This window comes from Anastrepha obliqua, chromosome 2, assembly GCF_027943255.1.
Source record: "Anastrepha obliqua isolate idAnaObli1 chromosome 2, idAnaObli1_1.0, whole genome shotgun sequence".
Lineage (NCBI taxonomy): Eukaryota > Metazoa > Arthropoda > Insecta > Diptera > Tephritidae > Anastrepha > Anastrepha obliqua.
Window position 1 is genome coordinate 35,078,135 of NC_072893.1, and position 24,521 is coordinate 35,102,655.

Below are 24,521 nucleotides of genomic sequence, written 5' to 3' on the forward strand. Positions count from 1 at the left end.
TTGCCGATATAAAGAGAAGCTGAGCAAGATAAAAAAAAAATGATTTTTTGAAGTGCTTCGAAGATTGCAAAAAACGTTGGCAGAAATGCATAATATCTTATGGGGAGTATTTTGAAGGGGACAAAATAGATTATAAAAAAGAATAAATATATAATTTTTGAAAAAGCTTATATTAAAGAATAAATATATAATTTTTGAAAAAGCACAAAATTCGCGATACTTTTTAAACACACCTCGTATGTAAACATTTTCTTAAAAGAATGCTTAATTACTGATTAAAGTTTCAGGCTGCTAGTTACTTTATACTCCTTGGAATTTAATTATTTACAAGTATATTTCACATAAATAAATAAATAAAAAATAATTAAATTTTGTGGGATCGCATTTTCGTACATAAAAACGAATAACTTTATTTTAAGCCTGCATTAATATTTTTCTCATTATATAAAGTAAATACTCTCATTATTTGTAGGTAAACAATGCTACCAAAAACAAAAACAAAACTAAGAAAACAAACAACAAAAAACCTAATACTTTGAAACTTTCTCATAAAATGGCTTGGCTCTGTTAGCGATCTGTTGGCAAATGCAAAACGTTGAAGTTAACTCTCCATATATCAACGGAAAGTGTCTTCTGAAATATACCAAAGCTTTTAATTGTACGGCCGCCGTAGCCGAACGCGTTGGTGCGTAACTACCTTTGGGAATTAAGAGAGAGCGTAGCATCAAATTCGGTGAAACACCAAAATGAAGAAAAAGCTTTTTCTAAAAGCGGTCTCTCCTCGGCATGCAATGACAAACCTCCGAGTGCATTTCTGCCATGCAAAACTCCTCATAAAAATATCTGCCGTTCGGAGATGGCTTGAAACTGTAGGTCCTTTAAACATCAAGACGCACGTCACAAATAGGAGGAGGAGCTCGGCCAAAAACCTAACAGAAGTGTACGCGCAAGTAACTGCAATCAAGTTTTTGGCGAAAATAAATTATTATTTCGAAATTTTACTAATTAATCTAAATTAGTTCCGATTTAAATAATAAATAATTGAAGTCAACCTATTATCATTAGTGTCATTAGAGTCAGTCTCACAGTGGCCAACCGCTTCAACTTAACCTAACCTAGCAACTGATACTTACAAGTCCTCTTAAACCAATATTTTAGAATTATCTTTCGTGAATTTCGGCCTCACGCGGTTTCAAATGGTGATCTACTTGAAATAACTAACAACGAGGCGGTGGACAAAAATAGATATGCGCAAGGAACTGATTAAATGCGAAGTAGGTAGACGCTAGTTTTAATAAATGTTTCTGAAATCGGTATAGGCGCCACCAAGTGACTCGACGTTTGAGTAGTATTTAGAAGGAGTATGTGGAGTATTTAGTCGAACTGAAGAAGTCGACAGAACAGCCAAGAATGCAGCAGTCGGCCCCGTGCATGAACGTGACCAAGTCGACAAGCAAAGGTACGAGGCGGTTGTAGAGGAGTACAAGGAGTTCCAGGAACGTACACTCACGCCTGCTACTCCCACCGTTAGTCAAACCCAAAAAATAAAATGCGCTCATAATGAAAGAGGTAATGCCCATCCCAAGAAGCCTAAAAAGGAAAATGAGCAACAAGGTGAAGACCAAGCAGTCACAAGGCACTTCAGCGAGATCGCAAGAGACCATCTACAGGTAGTGATCATAGATGACGACACCAAAACGCCGCAGTTAGTTCAGCAGAATTTGGTGGAAATCGATGTGGGGATGATGGGCTCGTAATGAACTACGTACTCGATAATTCAGAAGGTCCTCACCTGGAGTTTGATTCCTTGGAAAGCTTTAGGGGTTATAAGGTAATCAACTGCGCAGATCAGTTTTCTTTGGATTTCCTGTCCGACAGCATCGCTAAGCTAAGTGGCACGGTATCGGGCTTGAAGCTCAAGCTGATCCCGGCGGGTGAGATCTCGAGAAGACTCAGAGTTCGCATTTGGTTGCCGCCGATGAACGAACCAGGTGAAAGACTGCTTCGATGTATCAAGCTGCAGAATAGATTCCGTTTAGGCCGTTTTGATGTTAAAGAAAATGTCGATGAAATCACAGAAATAATCGAATTTGATTGCTAGTAGTCGTAGCATCACCCAGGAGCTGAACATCGACCATAAAACAAAAATTTTACGCAAAAATAATAAATATTTCATTTTTGGTTAATTTGCTATAAGAGTGTCATAAAAAAAAAAATCTTTGAAAAAAAATCGAAGGCGATATTTTTTTAACAGTATCGCATGAGATGAAAATGCCTCTTTAATTTTACTTGGAGAGTAAAATGTAAATGGAAAATATTTAATAAATTTTAAATTTTTGAAGTGAAACTTCTTAGGCGTCGATGGACGAGCGAGAATGGAGAGTAAAATTTCAAGGCCATGCAACGTTTTGGGCATTTTCGTTCCGCTAGAGAGAAAAAAGATATAACGTAGAGGAAAAGGAGAGAGAGATATATCTTAGATACACTTTAGTCTATTTTTCCTGAGATTTTCCTTGGGGTTGCTAATTTCTAGTGAGACTTTTTTGTTGGTGCAAACTTGTAGAAAATATATTTTTGGTGCCTACTATTTTGGTCCCAATTTTTTTGGCTTTTTTTTTCTATGCCTACTTTTTGGCGCTTATTTCCGTTTCCTGGGTAGTGCTTTCCATTCCGGCGTCGGATTTATTGGTATTGCCTTGCAGTAATTTGTGCCTTTGCTGTGGTCCTGGAATCGCTGCGTTTGTGCGGGTGATAAACGTTCGGAGTAGTGCGCGTTGTTGTCACGATTTGAGTCCTACACCGGTCGACCCTTCTTCTTTACCTTGTATCTATTTGTATTCTCTGCAAATGTTGTGAATTTATTTAGATATATATTATTTCTCTTTCTATCTTCCTCTCTCATTCTCTCTCGGGTATTTTCCTCTTTCTTTGTCTGCCTTGAAAGTTTCACTTCTGTTATGTGTACTCGCTGCACGCACTTTTTTTAAGTTATGACGCTCTTATAGCAAACGAGCGATTTGTAGCGCGAGTTTAGAAAACAATGCCTATGACTAAGTAGAATTAATCTTTCGATTATCGACATAAATTACTTGAAAATAAATAAATAATTGGCGTTTACACTTATGTTAGGTGTTTGGGCGAACTCCTCCTCCTATTTGTGGCGTGCGTCTTGATGTTGTTTCACAAATAGAGGGACCTACAGTTTTAAGCTGACTCTACAAATGGTTTTTTTGAGAAGCTCTTTCTTGGCAGAAATACATCGGAGGCCCGCCGAGAGGCGACCGCTATTAGAAAAAACTTTTTCTATCATTTTGGAAATGGATATAAGTTAACATAGGTTAATATTTTTATCGGGTAATTCTGTAGTGAATGTGTAAGTGTGTGTATGCTATGAGTCAATATTTATATTTTATATATACAGTACATGTAAATTGTTATTTGACCAAAAAGTACTTACCTAATGTACCTGGTAAATATGGACAACTAGTAACGTGATTAAAGTTTTGGCTCTGCATCTCCTCTTGATCCGTTTCGCGGTGATAGAAGTAATTGAAATTACTGACGATAACTGGTACCGGGAGAGCGATTGTCAAGACACCAGCAATGGCACACAGTGATCCCACGATTTTACCCCAAACACCGACGGGTCTGTTGTTTCAATTTAAATGTTTTTTTTTTTTAATTTTTTATGTAAATTTTTTTTTTGCCACGATTTCGAAGTATACATTTATTATGTATTTTTTTTTTGCATCATAATTTTTTTTTCGCAGGGTAGTTGATTTGCGTTTGCATACGTTTGCGTGATCATTCATTCATTCATTCACATATGATTTACGTGCGATAAATATCGATTTAAGTCGATTCGATACGATTTTGATTTCGATTGTATTTTCGATTACGTTTAATAATTTTGTAAGTTTTTGATTCGATTTTTTTTTTAATTTTGATTGAATTAGTTATTTTTGATTTGGCATTGGGATGAAGTACGATGTGTAACGAACGAGAACGAACGATAATAAAATGAAAATACAAATATATAAAAATATAAAGTAAAATTCTGAAACTGCTTTGTTTTGTTGTATTATATTTAAATATAAAAAATATCGATAACGATATATATAGTATATATCTTATATGACGTTAAAAATACGTAAAAACATGTAACGAAAAAAATGTTTAGTTACAAATAACGGAATGTACTACGTTGAGAGCTTTCATATTTGAAGAACGAGGGATAGAAATGTTTGAAAACAATTCGATTAAGTAAAAATCATATATAGAGAGACTTAGATATATATTTTTTTGTTTTTGTGTATGTAAAAAAAGTATGTGAGGAGCGTATTTACAGTTATGGAGTATGCTCGCAACGCGTCAGAGTAGGAGCGATAATAGAAATATGACTAAGGAGCGAAAAGTGAAAGAGAGCGGTGAGAGAGTGTGAGGAGCGTGAATGTGTTACAGCTATGGTGGGAAAAGTGTGAAAGTGTGTAAATGTTAATTCGGTGAATATGTTTTGTTTTAGCTTAAGTGCTTTTGATTTAAGTTACACTATATTTATATAAAAACTAAATTTAATTATATGATTCTTATGGAAATGCGTTACATGCGTTATGCTTATGGATTTAATTTTTCTATAAATGTTTGTATGGAAATGAGGTGAATCCAGAGGAAATTAACCTTTTGCCTTATGAATCGAACGACGATTATTTGTGCTAATTTCGGTGAAGGCCTTTTTCGTGTATAAAAACTATCTCGTATTTGGTACGTGTTCTCCCTTTTGGCCAGAACAAGACATCACATTTCAGGCACGGAAGTAGGACCACGTCTCAGACACGTTGCGTTGTTATGGCAAAGGATTAATAAATAATTTCCTGTATGAGATGGTTTTGGTTCGCATAGAGTGAAGAGGACTTTTTGAACAGCCAAAGAAATGTAAATGGATTGAGATACTATTGTTTCTACCAAAAGTTGATTTCTTTTCCATATAAACTAAGGCGCTCTATGCTACCTGGTATAGAAATAAGTACCGCAGCTTTGTGAGTTCCCAGGACTCATACTGACAAATTGATAAACTGACAAAAAATAATTAAACTATTTGTTCTACAAATAATAGCTAAAAAAAACAGTACAATCAATGTAGTCTTGATACCAGAAAGCGCGACTGATCAACAACAAGATTCCGAGCGAGGTTGAGATATATGAGCTAAACTGGTGCTGAATAAAGCTAATAAATTCAGATTCTCCAAATTACTCTGCTTTTCAGTGGATAAATAAATGATTATTTTATTTCACTTTCGGCAATAGGAGCATTGTTATTGTTAATGCAACGCAGGGGAGTCTTATTAACAACATTTTCTCCCGATCCTCAAGCAGTGATCAAGGCTCTGACGACCCCATGGTGCAGATGTAAATTGGTCAACTTCTGTAGGGAGATAAAATCTCTTGGATGAGCAAGTAACATTTCTCTGATAGAAGGAAATGAAATTGCTGATGAGCTTACCAAGAATAGATCGACTGAAATGGAAGAGGTCTCCCACTCGGAGATCGCTATCCCCTTGACTGTTTTTAAAGTGAAATTGCACAACTTATTTCTCAGAAAAGCGCAGATTAGATGGAGCTGCGTTTCTTCGTGTCCCTAGTTCAATACACGCAGGACGCAGATAGTCCTGGGGACTCCACGCCATTCAATGTTTAAATTTGTTACTTTGCTTACCGGTCATTGGACGATCGGCACACCTACCTTATCGATGGCTTTGCAGCCATCTTTTATGCCGATAGCGAAAGCTTTAGCTGAGACGAGACGTAGGAATCGCACTGGTTTTAAGTTCGTTACTATTTTCTACCACATTATATGGGGAGGTTACTGCATGTTTTCTTACATATGAAATATTTATTTATTTGTAACAAAGCAGAGGAAGCCATTAAAACAATAGAAACGACCTGGATTTACATTCGGCTCCGAACTGTCTCTCCAGCAGCATTCAAATATTTATGGGGAATATTTATGTTGTTAGAACAACTAATTTGAAATTTTGCAACTACGAAACATTTGGTTGATTTGCAACAGGTTTATTAATGTAAACTTTGATGCATCCGACTGTTATCGCTTTGCTCGGCCCTAAAATTGGCTCTGGTCTAATTGAACGCTTCTAATAATCGCAGTACGCCAATTTATCAGCCAGTTCGTTAACTTGAATAGCAGAGTCTCAGCACCCACATAAATTCAAACTTATCGCGCCTTGCAACGCAGTTCAGCTCCAACTCACAAACCAGTACTATTTTTAGGAAGTATGAGTTATTTCTAAGGCTTTTAGAGCAGCTCGGCGGTCACAACAGATCTTGATCTTTAGTTCTCTGCACCTTTCCCCAATTATCCAGTCTGTTACTTGAAGTATTTCAAAGACGTCCGATGGGAAAACCGTTCCGTCATTATACCTAAAGCAGTAGAGCATCCGAGCTACTACCCAAAATGTCAATCAGCTTTAGTATCATTTTTAGTCTTTAAGCCTTTGGCTGCTTGTTTGGATGAAGTGGTGATTCATACAGAATCCAACTAGCGCTTCCGACCCATTTTGTTGCCACATCCTTGTTACCAACTTGTTTAACGGTTATTTACAACATGACTATATCTAGTCTGCACGATTTAAAGAGCTTATTAGGTTGTTGACGTCTAAGCCAGACATTTCTTCGAAGCTCTCGAACAGTGGTTTGCCCAGAGTTGACAATTTCTCCTTTCATAGGGCAGGACAGACACAGAGGAAATGGAAGATTGTTTCCTTTTTCTCCGGTTCTTTACAACTTTGACAATGTGTGTTCTGAGGGATACCCATTTCGCACGCTTGTTCACCGATAGACCAAACGCCAGTTATGACTGCCGTGAGTCTGCAGGCCTCCCTTCGTTTCATATTTATCAGTGTTGACGTTTGTTAGTGGTTGCAGATGGACCCTGACGTTCTGCTAATTTTGCATATCGTCTGGCCTCTTTTTCTACAATACAATTCGCGATTTGTAGGAATTACATTCTTGATGGCAACCAGTGGTGTAAATACCGATTTTGCAAAAATGTTTCTGCCTTTTCGTTACCTTCAATGTTCCGATTTCCTAGGACTCAGAGTAAGGCAACGTTATGGTGTTCCCTCAAGGTGGTGAGGTTATTTCTACTTAATCCTACTACTTTTCCACCACTGTAGAGGTTGTTGTAGCCAAATCTAGTGCCTAAATTGAAGCTTGGCTATCCGAAAGAGAAATCTGCAATTAGTAACCTAAAAGCTTCCCCAATTGCTTAGACTTCCAGCTGGAAGACACTGCAGGAATTAGAAAGACGTGCAGATTTCTCAATACTAAGTGTATAAGAATATAGGTATATCTGCTTTAACACCACAATTCATTTTAGAGCCATCTGCTTAGACTGTAGTGTCGAAGTGTTTAGTGAGGATCCTTTATTCATTCCTCCTGAGATGGAAAGAGACTGGCTAAATTTCTATTGAATGTTACCATCGCGATGATGTACCAGTCCTCTGCGAAGTGTACTGAGTTTGTCGCAATAATAGACTGGTATGATCGTAAGTTTTTCTCCTTCCAGCCTGCCAGTCCTTAAGTCGTAGAAGTAGAAATTTTTACCGAGCTACCCAGTAGAGAGTTTGGATCTTTCGATTACGTTTTTGTAGGAAATCTGACGACATATTCTTTTTTAAGGTAGTATCTGAATGCTTCCTTTCCCTGCTTCTGGATAAGTGAGTCCGTGGTGGATCACCCAATATAGAAGAAACTATAATACTTAGGCTAATAATCGCGCAGTTCTCGATATGCTTGTATGTACGAGTAGATGATGCAGAATGGAAATATGGAAAATGTAGGCATTATATGTATGATTTGATGGCAAGCGAAAACAAGGAAACGATGGAAATGCATATATGATTTTGATTTACTCCTTTTCATGAACAGACATTTCTGTATATGTATAGTAAATTTTCCATTTAAAAATCGTATATTAAATATTAATTACATTTATGTACATAAAAACATTTACGAAATGAGCACATGATTAAATATTCATTAAAAAGTAAAGTAAAGTGAAATAAAATAAATGAATAAAATATGAACTAAGAAACGAAAACAAAAAAAAAACACAAACAATGAAAAAGTAATATTCATTAAAACTGTATACTTTTCCATCAATTTACTAAAAGAATAAGTAATTTGAGGTTTTAGTATTCGCAATTTTCACTATAATATTTTTGTACTCATAATAAAGCATAAAAAATGCAAAACATGCCCACATGCACAGAACAAAATAAATATTTTCTTTTAAGTTAATAAAAAATGCGCTCAAACCGCGTCTAAACATTTTTTGTGTAAGTTGATTGAGCAATAAACTTTGACTGTGAAGTGTTAAGAATGTAAAGTTCTATAAACAGTACTTCAATATTTGAGTAAAAGTTGAAGAGAAAATTCCGAAAATTTTATATTTTCTCTAAAAAGGATTGATTGAGCATGAAATCCTGTATTTGCCCAAAGGACTAAAGTGTTATCAATTTTTAAGAAACAGTGACTAGCATAACCAGTCGTACTTACAGATGAAGACCACTCTCACAAATGTTTATATTTTAAGTTCTCAAAGGCAGCTGATGTACCAGTTAGCAGGCGAAGATAGTTGGAGATTTTCAGGATCCCATCAAATTTGGCTGTTAAAAGTTCGCCTGATCTTTAAAAAAATACTTATAAAGAGTGGCGAACAATGGCAACTTCATATATCGAGTCATGCACAAAGATTTCTTGCTCGCAAAAGTGCACGAAGAAGGAGTGCCTGGAGATGTAGGCGAGCGTTGATTCTTCAGAATGGCGTACCTTAAACGCAACTCGAAATGATTTTCCGCCATTAATATCTATCATGCAGTTGCTTAAAGATGACAAATATAATTCTTTTACCAATTGCATTCTTCATTTAAATTTTCTTCTCTTAGCCCTTTCCAATTGAGGACTTAATTTGCACTTCATATCTTCGTGTTATTCGCAATTGTCGTGAAAGACATCTGCGCCAAAACTCTTTTACTGTGTGTTTACTAAGTGAAAAAGAATAATAGAATCGTAAATGCTCGCTTGTACCCTCTGCATTGCCTGTTTATTCATATCGTCTGTGAAACAAATAACAGAGTTTTTTTTTCTATGAAAATAAAGTGCGAACGATTAACAGCCATCTTAACCTTAAAGTTAGATATCACATTTAAATGCCCAAATTTCTAAAATTTCTTGTTCTCCTATCAAAGTGCGTTAAGTCACGCAGACGCAGAAAGCAGTTACATAGCTCAATTTTACTGCCATAGCAAAATGAGTTTATGTTAATAGTTTTGGTCGCATTAAAAATGTAAACCACCTCTTGCCGTACCCAGAGAATGCTAATGAAATGAGCAACCGGAAATGTTAAATAGCATTTTCTGCCGTAACTATGCAAGCAAATGAGAGAGCTTTACATAAGTTTTGTGTACTAAAATTTTTGTATAGAAAATTTAATTTTGCTTTCAGTTTAGCATAAGTATATATTTTTTATAATAAATGAGGCAAATACTGCCATTTATTAGGAATAAACAAATGCCGAAAAAGCAATAGAAAAATATGAAACTTGCAGATGAGACTTTGTACATAAAAATACAGATAGCTCTCTTAAGCACCTGTTAAATGTAAAGACAAATAAGCTGGTCGAATGCAACCAGCAATTAGTTGTTTAGTAAACTTGATTTAGGTGGTGCCGGCTCATATTTTTTATATGCAGCAGAGCTCTTAGCTGCGGTTAAATTTCTAGTAGAAATACTCTACAAAATATAGAAATATGTGATTTTGAAGAAATATTGTGCTTCACTGATAACACTTGAACAGCTAATGGTTTCTTTCTAATGAGTTATTGGGCATAACAGACGAAAATTAGACAGATACCTTCAAATACTGCTTTATTTCTTACTGAATAAGCGAAAAGCATACAAAAAAAAAGTTTTATTCCTGACTTATAAAAGTGGACAATCATTTTAGATAAGGTACGGTAACAGGCGTTGATAAGACATCGAGTAGGCGAAGAAGGCAGAAGTTAGAAGTATGTTTTCACACGTCCCTGCACTAAAACATAATATTTTCCAATCAAACTCCTAGAAAAATGTGTCTAAAGTCAGCATTAATTTGCCTTATGAATGATTCATAGGCTGGCACAAAAACCAGGGGTAAAGCTTCTCCCATGTATATGCACTTCATTGGGCAAAGAATTGTTAATGCAATTGGATAAGTGAGAGAGAGGGACAAAGAAAGAGATCACAGAGCACAGAAGAGGCTCAATTAGGCTGAACAAATACGCAGTAAGAATATTTACAGGGGTCGTGACTAAGCACTAAGCTGTTAAGCATTAATGCAGCAATCATTGCATTCAACTAACTATGTCATACGATAGGCATAACACCCTGTATGTTGAAAACGGTTGGAAGGATGGACTTATAGATAAAGGGTTTTCCAATAACAAGTGCTATTTTGAATAGCCCGCTATTTTGGTAGATGCCACATTTGAAGCTGTCATTTTTTGATACTTGCAAGTAGAAACTAAGCCATTAATAAAAATGGAGCGACGCACGCTTAAACAACGCATTCAAATTATTAAAATTCACTATAAAAATGGTGAACATTTGGCAGAGACGCTTCGTAAAACTCGAACATTTTTGGGTCATCGTGAAGCACTTTGTCGGACCGCAATACAGAAATTGGTGAACAAATTCGAGCTGTTAAGACAAGTTAGTGATGTGGCGAATAAAACCTGTGCACGTTGCTCAAGAACAGCCGAAAATATTGCTGTTGCAGCCGAAAGTGTTGAAGAAAACCCAGGGTTGTCCATTCCTCGTCATTCTTGTGGCATTGAACAAACGTCATTACACCATATTTTGCATAAAGGTTTGGGTCTTAAGGCTTATAAAGTCCAGTTAACACAAGAACTCAAGCCGACCGATCATCAACAACGTCGTGTCTTTGCTGATTGGGTCATTGAAATGCATGAAAATGATCCGGAATTCCATCGAAAAACCATCTTGAGTAATGAAGCCCATTTCCACCGTCGGTGGCATCGTCAGCAAGCAAAATTGTCGGATGTGGTGCTCAGAAAATCCAAGAGTTATTGTTGAAAAGCCTCTCCATCCTCAACGTGTGACTGTTTGGTGCGATTTATGGTCCGGCCGAGTCATTGAACCTTACTTTTTCGAAAATGAAACTGGAGCAACAGTTACGGTGAATTGTTTGCGCGATCGAGACATGATTAACGATTTTTCATGGATGGCATTGATATGGACAACGTTTATTTTCAACAATACGGCGCTACGTGTCACACAAGAAACGAAACCATTGATCTTTTACGGGAAAATACCTCCAAAAACACCTCTTATTGGAAAACCCTTTAGTAATTTGTTTTAGAGCACCCATTGCACTTAAACTCAGTTTCACTAACAGAACTTGTTTAAACAGTATGCTAAAAGTTCTAAATTTCTACGGAAATGTATTTAACAGGAATTTTAGTTACTTAGAACTTAGGACAAGGAAAATGAGCTTAGGCAAAGCAACCTCGAACAAAGAATTATACAGTCGAGTTATAGTGCACAGACTGGTAGAATTTTATGAAAAAGTATAAGCCTATCAAGAGCTTGAAGAGTTACATTTTTGTCATGAAGAAGTTCGCGAACGGGCCACGTGCGAAAATTATTCAAAATAGCATGCCGATATTTTCAGGTTGTAGGTTGCAGATTGTAACTTGAGGGTTAAGTTTAAAGGAACTTGCTTTGTTCACAGGAATTGAGAATCTTTCAGTTTACATTGTGGCGAGTTTTGCGTAATTACACTCGTAAAATACAAAGTTAACTTAAGAAGTGAAGCCGCTTGGTCATTTGAAGCGCGAACATTTTGCTAGAGAGCCAAATTTTTGCTTGAAAAAAATACACGAAAAAACACGAAATTGGCAACGTTCCGACCGATATGTGTGGAAGAGTGTTGGAAAATTAGCTCCTAGGAATCGATTGAATTTAACACGTTTACTATTGGCTAGTTGGTTGAATTAGTGATTCATCCAGAATCCAACTAGCGCCTCCGCATCATTTTGTTGGCACATCCTCGTTACCAACTTGTTTAATGGTTACCTATTTACACTATGACTATATCCAGTCTGTGCGGTTAAAGAACCTTATTGGGTTGCTGCCGTCTAAGTCAGACAGTTGTTTGAGACTGTTGTTGTTGTTGTTATTGTAGCAGCAAAAACCTTCCCCAGTGTGACTGGAGTGACAGTCCTTGCCCGGATATGTGGTAAATCCGGGTCGTTCCGGTAACGTAGAACCGACTGTCGGGTGAGACTCTTGAACAGTAAGGGTTGACATTCTCTCTTTCCATATGGCAGGGAATTCACAGAGTTCACATTCTAAATCTATGAGAATATACACCAGCTCAAACGTCACAATCCAATTTTGAACCATTTATATGAACTGTAGTGTCGAAGTTGTTTAGTAGAAATCCTTTACTCCCGATGATGGAAAGAGAGTGACAAAATTCCAATTGAATGCTACCGTTCGGGTGATGTAATCAGTGCTCCCCGAGGTTAACTGAGTTTGTCGCATTAATAGACTGGCATGCCAATAGATTTTTTCACTCCAGCGCGCCCCGCTTCATTTAACCCACATACAGTCTTGGTAGTCAGAGTGATGGTTTTACTTCTTGGTATGGAGTTTGACCGGAGTAACATGTATCAGTGCATTAGGAGACTCCCTAGGAGACGAGCTAGATGCAGCGAATGCAATTGCACAGGCTGATCTTTGGTTCTGCTAGGTAGTTTGAAATTGCATACTCTTTGCAGAGCTTTTCACCAAACTACCCGATCCGTATGATAAAATTGGTCGTATAACCACCTTATGCAACCCTAAAGTATACTTAGGTTGAATACCACATCTTCCTCCAAGCTTACGTATGCAGGCATACATAGCTATTTCTGCGTTCCTTACCCGTTCTTCAACGTTCAGTTGCCAGCTAAGTTTGGAGTCCAAGATTACACCTAACTTTGCGCTGGATGAAACTGGGTAAGTTTGTTCACTAATTAGTGGTAGGGTAAAATTGGGTATTTTATCTTTACGAGTACTACACCTGAAATAAATTTTAGTCTGATATCTCAATTATTCCATCTTCTGTACACCCTTTTTGGGTGCTTGACCGAACACCTCCGCGTATTAGTGGCGTGCGTCCTGTTATTGTTTCACAAATGGAGGGACTTGCAGTTTCAAGCCGACTCTGAATGGCAGATATTTTTTTTTTGAGAAGCCCATAATTGGTAACTTCAACTTTTTTTTTGAAATATAAGGTTTACCAATAATAGGTGTTATTTTTTTTTTTTTCGATTTTATATGATCGGAATTGGATGGTATTGATCTGGACAACGTTTATTTTCAACAAGATGGCGCTAGGGGCCTCACAAGCAACGAAACTATTGATCTTTTACGCGAAAAGTTTCTGGACCGTGTTATCTCGCGAAGAGGTGCTCACAATTGGTCACCGAGATTTTGTGATTTAATACCTTGTGACTTTTTTCTTTGGGGCCATGTGAAAGAGAAGCTCTACGCCAACAGCCAAGGGTCGATTCAAGACCTCCAAGATGTAATTCGTGAGGCTATCGAGGAAAATTTCATGGAAAGGATATTGTTCTGTAAGCGTGGTCGTGGTGGTCATTTGCCTGATGTTCTTTTCCACAATTAACGGATACCTTCCTCTTTATAATGAAATAAACATTCGAATATATCCAAAAATAGAATTTTGAATATTAAAATAACACCTTTGTTTGGAAAACCTTATATTTTCCACGTTGAAAAAACTACTGTTTCTTATATGAAATAAATTTCCGAACACCAAAATATTAGTGCCTTGTAATTGATTTGGGTGGTTGTACAAGCGATTCCTTATATATAAAGCTTTGGAAAAAAGAATATGTCTAATGTTGAAAATTTGCATTCACAGAAAATTGGTATAATTCATAAAAATTAGAGTTACTTGTATGTAGAGTTCATAATAACAGCATTCTCTAAATCAACGTGTGAGCTCGGCATAATAGGTGAAAACTTTGTGAACGCGCATGAGCGAAGGAAATGCAGAAGGTTGATGCAGAATGCAAGAAAAACAAACAAATGCTGTATTGTTGTGCACACCTGCCTGCTTGTGTGTATCGACGTTTCAGTGTGTGAGGGAGTGAATGTTAATAATTGCAGATGCGTGTGAAGGGAGTGGGCAGAAATGTAATCGAATGGAATCATGGAAGCTTTGCGAATATTGTGAATGAGAAAATGAAAAATGATTTTGATGCAATCGGGCGAGTGTCATTTGAGCTGTACAATATGTATGTATGTGAGTATGTATGCGTGCGTTTCTCTGTTGAATGTGGCGATAATGGTGGCGCGATGCATGTAAGTAAGTACCGAGTGTAAGTATGTATAAATGCAAATGTGTGAACATTTTAGACAAATGGCTGTAGGATTCGATAATTGAGAAGATGCGATTGCGATGCCAATGAATTTGAATGAAAATTTACGTTTTTGAAATTTGAAATTGTAACGTGATAACGGAAATTTTTTTTTTTTGTTTGTGAACACTAAATTTAACTGAAATAAGTATTTACGCTATATCAATAAACGATTTGCAAAGTTTTGCAAAAATTTTGCAAAATAAAAAGAAATACAAACTAAGCTTGCGGGTGAGTTGGCGCAAGAAAAAATGAAATATAGCGGCAAAATAGATTTACAGAGTTTCCGTATGATGCATTTTCGAATAATACTAGTATACTAGTATAAAAAATTTTTCGTTGGGAATTTGTTTATTGATATTTTGAAATATTTCCCAAATTTTGCTATTTGCACATATTTTTCACACCTTTACTTTTTGCCACCCTATTTCATTTCCTCAGAAAGCAAAATAAAATTTGCATTTCTTGATCTCGATATCCGAAAAAATATACTCAGCAAATGAACTTATGCGAAAAGTTAAAAAAAAAATGTAAATAGTAAGTGAAAATATTTATTATTAGTAGATATTGCATACGTCATGTCACCATATCCAACGGTTGTCATGGTAACGACAGCCCACCAAAATGCATCGGGTATGGACTTGAAGAAGGAATTTTCGCTTCCAGCTTCCGCAAAATAAACCGCCGATGAGAAGAGTACAACGCCTAGAATCAAACAAATCTGTTGGTTTCTTCGCTTTGGTTGTTTTGAAAGAAAAAGGGGATGCATATTTTTGGAATCAGCAGAGGAGGATATAGGAGTGGGCGCAAGAGGAGCAGGAATAAGCATTGAAATGGTAGCAAAACGCGCAGGGATGTGTGGAGGAAAGGGAAGGAATGGGTTGTTGTTTTTTATTATTTTTATTTTTTTTTTAATGAACAGGTAATTGTGTCAGGATTAGTCGGAATTAGCGTTTGGGCTAGTTGATTGAATACAAATTTTTTTTTCTGTTAATTTTACTGTTAAGTATTCAAGGATTAGGCGGGTTTTGTGGATGGCTTGGATGAAAGAATTATTATTTTTTGAGTTAGTTGTTCTGTAGTGGCAGTTTATAATTTCTTTAGCGTTGATGTTGGTACTGTTAGTGGCGCTGATGGTTTCTGGTGTACAAAACTGTGAGTAATGTTAGAATTATTTATTTCCATATAGGTTTTGGGTGAGTTGGTCAAAATGTTTGTAGTTTTTGTAGTTGGGTTTTTATTTTATATTGCAAGCAGTTTGCCGCAAATCTAAACTTCGCATTGCTGTTGGCCATATTTGGTGCGGCAAGAGTTTTGTATTTTGGTTTAGACTACAACTTAAATTTTGTAGTCTTGTTTAAGGATTTAATTTTTTAATTTTATGTTTGTTAATAATGACTGAAGTTCTACTTGATTTGACAACAAAATGATGAATTTGAAATTCGTAAGTAAATGATAAGCAAATTATTGTTTTTTTAGTATATATTTTTTGCTATTTTAGTTATATGAGACCATCCCAAGCAGAATTTAATGGAAAACTTGAGTTTGAAAGTCTCTAATTTTATTGATAAATATTAAAAAAAATATTTGTTTTTTTAGTTACATTAGCAATACAGTTTTAAACGGAAAGTGAAAAGGCAACTAAAGATAACTAAAAATATATAAAATGAGTAGTAAAGACATTTGTTTGATTTATAAATGACGTGTGAGAAGGCTATGGAGTAAATGAGGAACCTTTCGCTAGCTGGCGTGAACGAATTACCGACATAACAGCAAGCAAAAAAACAAAGTCTGAAATTTTCAAAAAATTCCCATGATTTTTCACCTTAAAATTCACAAATATTGACGACTCTATTCTTTGCGTTCGAGCGCTGGGAGAGGTATAGTTACGTTGTATTTAAACTTTAGACGCGTTTTTCTCAAAACTATATTTTTCGAATTGGCGTACACGATAACTCGAAAAGTTATCGACCGATCTCCCTGAAATTTTGCACCTTTTTTTATGAAATTACTTTCTATGTGAATTTACAATTTCGAAAATTTTTCGAAAAAATAATTTTTTCGAAGCAAAAATAATAGGAAAATTCGCCCCAAAATTATTTTTTTTTAAGCATTTATTCCGTGATTTTTTTCCATTTTTTTTTTAATTTATATGGAAATTATGACATTAATAAACAAAAAAAATTTGGTTTTTGTATTCAGGGCACTGACGCCGAGGCTACAATGCCCGCCGATTGAGAAGCCCCGCTGCGACCTTCCTGGAAGAATTGAGTGTACATCCGCCATTTTAAATGATTAAAAAAAAAAAATCATATTATTTTGCCAATTTTGAAAAAAAAATATTGACTTCTTCATTTTAAATAATTTTAATGAAAATCAAGGAAAATATGGCCGTTTACAGGTATCTGCCCCCTTAAGTTACATAATATGAGAAGGCTAGAAAGAATCAATATCGAAGATTTGAGATTCTGAATTTGAACTGCAACCTAAATGCAAGGCGCCTTAGATTCGTCACTTCTCTGCTCGTTACGTTTGGACTCTGCCCGCTTTTCGAAAAATTTGCATACGAAGGCAACAGCAAGACTTCCGTTAACGAGTATGGTTATACCCATAATACTGCTATAACTCACTACTTTCAATGCTGCCAGATTTTTCTTCTGAGAATTAGGCAAGTTTCATTAGACCACGTTCTCACAGCGCACATTTTGTTGTTTCAAATTTGCGAATTCTCCTTTGGTGTTGTACATCGTGTTCACACACGCCAACTTTGTTGCTTGCAATTATTTAGTTTCTGGTCTACAGTGAACAACAACGTTGAGACGAGCGAGAGCACAAAGGGTCTTGACAGAGCACGAACATCACAGGTAACGAGTTGAAGCAACAAATGTTTCCCTGTAAGAACGCGGTCTTACTAATACTCAATAACTGCTTACAAACAGATATAATTTTTGGTCCCTCTTTTCCAGTGCTTTCAACATATGAATGTTTATTTGTACCAGTTGCTTCATCTATTCGCCACTTTGTAACGCTTGGCGAATTGAAGACGCTTACATATTAATTGCTAATAGTGCTAATAAGAAGAAACAAAGGATTCAAGGAGATTTAAATCCGGACTGATCCGAGATTAAAGAATAGTCGATTTATAGAAGCACTCTAATACTAGGCTAAACAAAAAAAAAATGCGTAGGCAAATATTTGGAAGCACGAAAATTCAGCAAGCTAATGAACGATAGCCGACTAACTTTGCCATAAGACGTAGATAATATTGCAGCTAGTGCCAAAAGGCTACTAGACATCATTTTCTGAAAAACAACGGTCGAACGGGTTACCCTGTCCGATAACGTAATGATAAACAAAATGCGAAAAGTATTTAGTACTTCGGGAGCATTGACAAAACCTTCGTACTTATTTCGAGAGAAGTTGGAAAATCCAAATATGCAGTTCTTTATTACCGAAATTCTCTCAGAAAGTATAACAAATTTCAAATATAGAAGTTTTATACTTGGGAACTCCTAGAAATAGTATGCCTATGGACATTGCATAATTATTAATTAAGGATATGAAAATATTATCCTTTAATGGTTTTCAAATATTAATATTTTAACCGTTTTGCCATAAAAGAGTGATGGCGGACATGAACGAATTATACGATCTTCAGTTTCGCCAGCAGTATGAAACGCCGATGCAATTTAGAATATTTGTATTAAACAGAATCTCACGAATATTTCTAATGTCATATTAAGTGAAAGACGAATTTAGAAAGAAACAAAAAATAACAAGCGCAGAAACACAACTCAATATAATCGGAAATCTACGTACCCACATCCGCATTTATTCGCATCTAAGCATCTCTAATTTTGCCTCATTTAGCATTTGTCATCTTAACATTTCACCCTAATGTCACCAAACAATTCAGATCGTCAAGATTAGTTGGTAAAATAAGAAATTACAAGCAGTTCATGTTAACACAGCTATGTTAAGATTTTCGCCACGATACTTACACAAGTATTTGTCTTAACAGTGGAGTTAATATGGGAAATTCTCAGCTTTCCACGTAACATTTTTGCTTTAAAGTTACGCTTTTAACATAGTCTGTGTAAAGGTGAGGTGTGGGAAGTTACTAACAGAATAGTAACAGATGGTGTGGTGCAACAATGCGACATTTAATTCGCCCTGTGCTAGAGCTGCCAAGTTTTCCTCTTCCTTTCTCCGCGTATTCAAAGAGTGGCGTTTTTTTTTCTCAAAACTGTTGTACTCGCACCAGGCGAATGTTGCATTTATTATAATCTCTACAAAAAGTTAGCATTGTTCAGCTGTTTTTTTATTTTTATCTATGTATGGAAGTTCGTCCGAGATGGTGACATCTAAAACCCAACTAATTAAAGAGGGGACAGCTCAAATTTTAAGAAAGGCCCTCCATTCCCTCATTTTCCCGGAGACCCCTGGGAAGCCGTTTGAAGATGGTGCAGGAACCCCATTTCAGCAGAGAAAATGTGAAGTTGCTTAGGCCAAAAAACTCCACATAAAATTACCTTTAATTTGATTTATAACTTGTTAAGAGTATAAGAAATTCTGCAAAAAACAAATAAGCGAATAATGCCGCAGCCTCATACTCGTATCAATGATGCTTACTGGATTTTTATATGTGGATATTTTAGAGTCTGACCACTCAACACTGTCATTTAGTTTGCTTGTGCTATTAAATGGCCAAAAGTAATTTTCATAGTGATTTTACTTTATAAATTGCAATTAAATAGTTTAAATTAAAACAATAAAAGAAGTAATAATTAATACTATTAATTGGGTGCGAACATAAAAAATTATTGGTTAACTGACTGTTGTTTTAAGGCATATTCCGAAGCGGCTTCATTAATAAATTTTTGTATATAAACCTTTAGATTTGGTTTTAATTTAAAGTTAGGGATCTTTACTGTAAGCGTGTGTTTGGTTCGGGTCGGACACAATGATTCGGAACCACTGGGTAATGAACCAAACCGTACCCAAAAATTGTGTTATTACACAAAAAAAAAAAAAGTAAAATCTATTTAACTATATTCGTTCGATTCAATATTAAACATTATATTATATTAAATACGATAATTTATGAAAGTGTGGGATTTTTCTGATTCTATTCTCATATGAAATATAAAAAATTTTTATGAGGCAATATTTTCGTAATGTCGGCATACAATGAGGGAATTTCGTTTCTTGTTTTTCGAGAAAATAATAGTTTATCGAAAAAATTGGTGGATATACAGAAAACAATCTTTTGGCGATTAAACGGAAATTATTGGATGTGAACTGCCTTTCTTATTCTTTAATAAATGTACAGAATCCTGTATGGTTGCTGCTGTTAATTCAATATCTCGGGCCCGAAACAGAATTGCAGCGGGTCAATGAGTTATAGATTGACGAGTGGTGATCAGCTGACCCAATTCCGTCGAAAATTCGAACAACTATTGCAGAAGGACAGTTTTCAGCTGACATTTTGTGGTGATAATAAAATTAATTTTGTAGTGAAATCTTTTGTTTGTTATATTACAAAAATGTTACAAAAAAAAAACAAAAATGTTATAAAAACAAAAAAAATGTTACCAAAAAAAAAAAAAAATTACAAAAAACAAAAAACTTATTTCTCAACTAAACCCAAAAAAATTACTTCTAAACTATTGGTATTTTGCCATTTTGGTTTCAAATTTTGAAATTTTGGTTTCCTGTGCAAATCGAATATTATTTGCTTGTTATTTGCCTGCTGCTGCTTGTCAGCAAAAAAGCAATTATGAGTCGTCAACCCATCGGAGAAAATAAAAATGAATCTAATTATTTTGTCGCCGTAAAAATAACCGACGGCAAGACATTTGTCCCAGCCGCAATTCTGTGCAATTTTACGCTAATAAATGTGTTCTAATTTTAACAGCGACTATTCGTAAGCCGTTACCCGTTACCCGCTGTCCGTGGCAATTCTGTTCAAGGGATTATGTTAACAAACCTTCAGAGTCTAACGGCGGCAGACTGCTTAACATTTTAGTATTTCTCACTTTAAAAAATACTTTTTACTGGTTGAGTGCTCAAAATTCACTCTAAAAAATACACTTAAGAAAAATTTGCATTTCTTCCTGATATGAAATATGGTGATACGATACAAAGCATAGTTCCAATTTCGAGAATCTGCGTTGAAAAAAAATGCTTTCAAATTTATATTCAAATTCAAATTTAAATTCAAAAACAATAAATTATCACTCTGTTCTGCTTGGGCTAAAGTGTATTCATGCAACCAAAAACAAAATATATAAATAGACAATAAAATCCGTTAGTTGTGTCGAAAAAATTTAACGAATTAAAAAAAAAATAAAAAGTAATAAGAATTTGTAAGGAAAGCAATTTCGTACGAACTCAAATTAAAGCCACAAAATATTCATTAACACAACACGCACACACACACACACGTATTTTTATACAATTAATATTTAAATTGTACTTTTTATCACATTCATTTGGTATAATGAAATAAATATTTTACAATTTACACACAACCAAAAAATAAACCGAAAATATTACAATTATAATACGTACATAACTGCCGAACAACGAAACAACAACGAAGGTAGCCACAGTGTGACACATATGCACCACAATTACATGGTGACACTGAGGCACAGAAAGTTATTGCTTATTTATATTTTGTATTTATATATATTTTTTAAGTTGCTGCAAATGTGTTGAAATTAAAACACTTAAATGTTAAAAAAATATTTAAAACGAGTAGTTGTTACACAAATAGATTTAATAGCTTGAAAAATATATTGAAATGAAGTGATAGCCGTAGTGAAAATACAGACTCTTCACAACAAAGTAGCATAAGGAAATGCGAACGAAAAAGTATAGAAATATTCTTAGTATATAGCACATAATATGTAATTATCAGGGACGGCAATCAAAGGAAAAAAAAATTAATATTAAATAAATATTATGATGATTTTAGAGCTTTTGCACATTTAAATTGATCGCAAAGATTTATACTCTTTTGTAAGATTAAATTGACTTGTAATTTTTTTTTATTAAACATAATAATTTTTTTATGTCTACTTGGCATTTTTTCAAATTTTTTTTGCTTCGCATAATGGCATATTTCAATATTTTTTCGGTTTGTGCTTCTTTTCGCAATTATCCAAGTTTTAAATAGCAACATTACTTATGTAAGTACAAATGTAAATATTCAATAAAAGAGGCTAGATTGTAAAATTACAAATAATTCAATTGGTAGCTGTTTGTTCGATTGTGGATGTCAAGAATTCAATTGAAAGTGAGAAAAGGAAAACCAAACTTAGGTTGTTATCGTATAAGTAGATGCAATGCAGAAATAAGCAAGGCGATCAATCCTTTGCAATTCTTTATTTCTTTATTTACTACTACAACTTAGTTTTAGCCACTTGGAGCACAATTATTACTTCACCCAGATATGCTTAATTAACTATTTATAGTATTTTGTCTTTAAGAAATTCTTGATGAAATTCATCAAACAAATCCATGAGAAGTGTAAATAAATATCAACTCTTTTGTGGCTAGACAAATCACCTGTGTTGCAGCTAAAGTTTAAATTTACACTGCGTATACGTAAACAGAGTTTAAACTAATATATCCAGTAAAAACAGAAGCAAAACTGAATTGAGTTAATGATCTATTTTACAAAAGCATACAGTCGATTGTATCGACTTTAAAATTATATTGCTTATGTTAATTTTTATAGAACAAAGCTTTATGATTGTTTCCGTCCCTGACATTATATTCACTTTAAATATAATTATTTGTTTTCTATTTATAAAAATTTGTTTTTCCGCTTTCATTATACCTCATATCACCATATCCCACCGTGGTCATGGTGACCACTGCCCACCAAAATGCGTCTGGAATAGATTTGAAGAAGGACATTTCGGCACCAGCTTCCGCAAAGTAAACCGCCGATGAGAATAGCACGATGCCTACGTGTCGGCACACAAGGTACGTCGCCACGAGCATTATGTGTATGCCCGAGTTTAAGGCAAGAGTCGATGGCAAAAATATAATTCAAATTAATGCAATGCGAAGAGAATTTGTATCAGGGACAGGCGGTAAATTGATGAATGGAGGAAAATGTTAAAATGATTAGTACGATTGCAATTTTTAATGGAAAAATTATAAATAAGTCAAGTCTAAAGTATAATATTTTCATTAATTCATCATAAAATAAAATGTTATACATATTTTGATATGCAAAAATATGTTTTTAGGTTTGCGCTTAAATTCTGCTTGGAATTTTTACAAATTCTTTTTATACATATAAACTATAGTATTATTATTATTAAATGTATAAAGTGGCTTTAAGCGCTGAAAATCTATGAGCATGAAATTATAAGAGATTTACTGCAAGTTTATGATTTTCTTTTTATTAAATTATAAAATTTTGCGCTGGCGTACCCTGTACTTATTGAATAACGACTAAAGCGCTAAAGTGCACATTGGCTCCACAAGCTCAACTACTACTTTTAGCGGCAGCTTTTGACGTCATTAAACACTACAATATTTTATGTAACATTTATAATATATTCGTATCGAAATACTATACTTTTAGCTAACTACATAAATCCAAACCGAAAATACGTAATTAAAATTTCAGTCACAAGTTAAATTGAACATTTCGGTAAAAGTAAGTACATAAAAATTAAGGCAAATATAGTATTTAGTTAAAACTATTTTAATATTTTTATAGCTAACTATACTACAAAGTAAAATATGAAAAACTTTGAAAACTTTGTGCACTCATTAACAAATAACTAAGAGCGGCTTAGGGCAAAAAATGGTGGGATAGTAAAAAAATAGTTTTAAATATAATTATTTTGTATATGATAATATTTTTCTTAATTTCAGGTTAACTAAAGGTGCAACTCATAGAAAAACTCCAACTAAAATGTTTTAAAATATAGATGTAACTTCATTTCATATTAATTTTTTGACTAATATTTAGTATTCATAGCAAATTTTTCATACAAACAATTTCAATGATTTATACTGAACCTTTTTTAAGAATAGTATTTGGTATATTTTTGCGCTGGAAATAAACTAAGAATATTTTTTTTTTAATATTTCTCTACAATAAAACGTTTAGCTGGCAATCTTTTTCATATGTACATCACGTGCCGAATTTGTAAGTTCCTATGTATTTGTTTTAAGAAGTACACTGAAGCGATTCGAAACGTTTTTGGGCGTAATTTATATTTTAAGTAGCTCTACTATGTTTTTGTATATATTTTTATGCTCGTTTAAGTATTTTGTATTTGTATTTGTAAATATTTTAACGCTTGGCAAATGTATAACGCTTGACTACTTTGTTAAATTTTTATAACATAGATATATATTATTTAGCGTCACGAAGAAACACATTAGCTAAACTCTACAGCACAAGCAATAACTCACAAAATATTTATTTATTTAAAGTACATGAATTTTGTATCAACAGTTTAAGAATAGGAAATCAGAGTTTTGATGTGAGGAAGAAGTCCGTCAGTGTATCTAACGTACGTTATTGTCAGGTATAAAAATGTTAATTATTGCTGTTATGCATGAATTATTACCAGAGAATGTTAATCAGGGGCAATGAATGTTAACATAAATTAGAATGTTCATTAGGGGCAATGGATGTTAACATAAACGAGAATGTTAATCAGCGGCAATGAATGCTAACATAAAAGAGAATGTTAATCAAGGGCAATGAATGTTAACATAAAAGAGAATGTTAATCACTGGTAATGAATATTAACATTCTCTGCTACTCCTACACCTTGTGATCTGTTATAACTATGTAAAATATTTACATGATTAGGAAACTAGATAGGCTTGCATACAGCTTGCGCTCGTGCTTATTTTCAGCAATCTGAATACGACAATGCTAACTTCGTCACATAACTGAGTGCCTTGCTATGTGTTAATATGCATACTTGTGAAACCGGCATTGAGAACGGCTATGGAGCGATTACGACTT

General features: G+C 34.6%; 1 protein-coding gene across 1 annotated transcript in view; it reads right to left on the reverse strand.

Moving 5' to 3' along the window:
* Positions 1–24,521, reverse strand: part of LOC129238079 (potassium voltage-gated channel protein Shaker) — a 124,360-nt gene that overhangs the window by 42,628 nt on the left and 57,211 nt on the right. Inside the window, exons 9-10 of the mRNA XM_054873118.1 lie at positions 15,082–15,211; positions 3,458–3,648 (exon numbers count right to left, since the gene is read on the reverse strand). Of these exons, the coding sequence (XP_054729093.1) occupies positions 3,458–3,648; positions 15,082–15,211 (321 nt within the window). The remainder of the gene's footprint in view (positions 1–3,457; positions 3,649–15,081; positions 15,212–24,521) is intronic.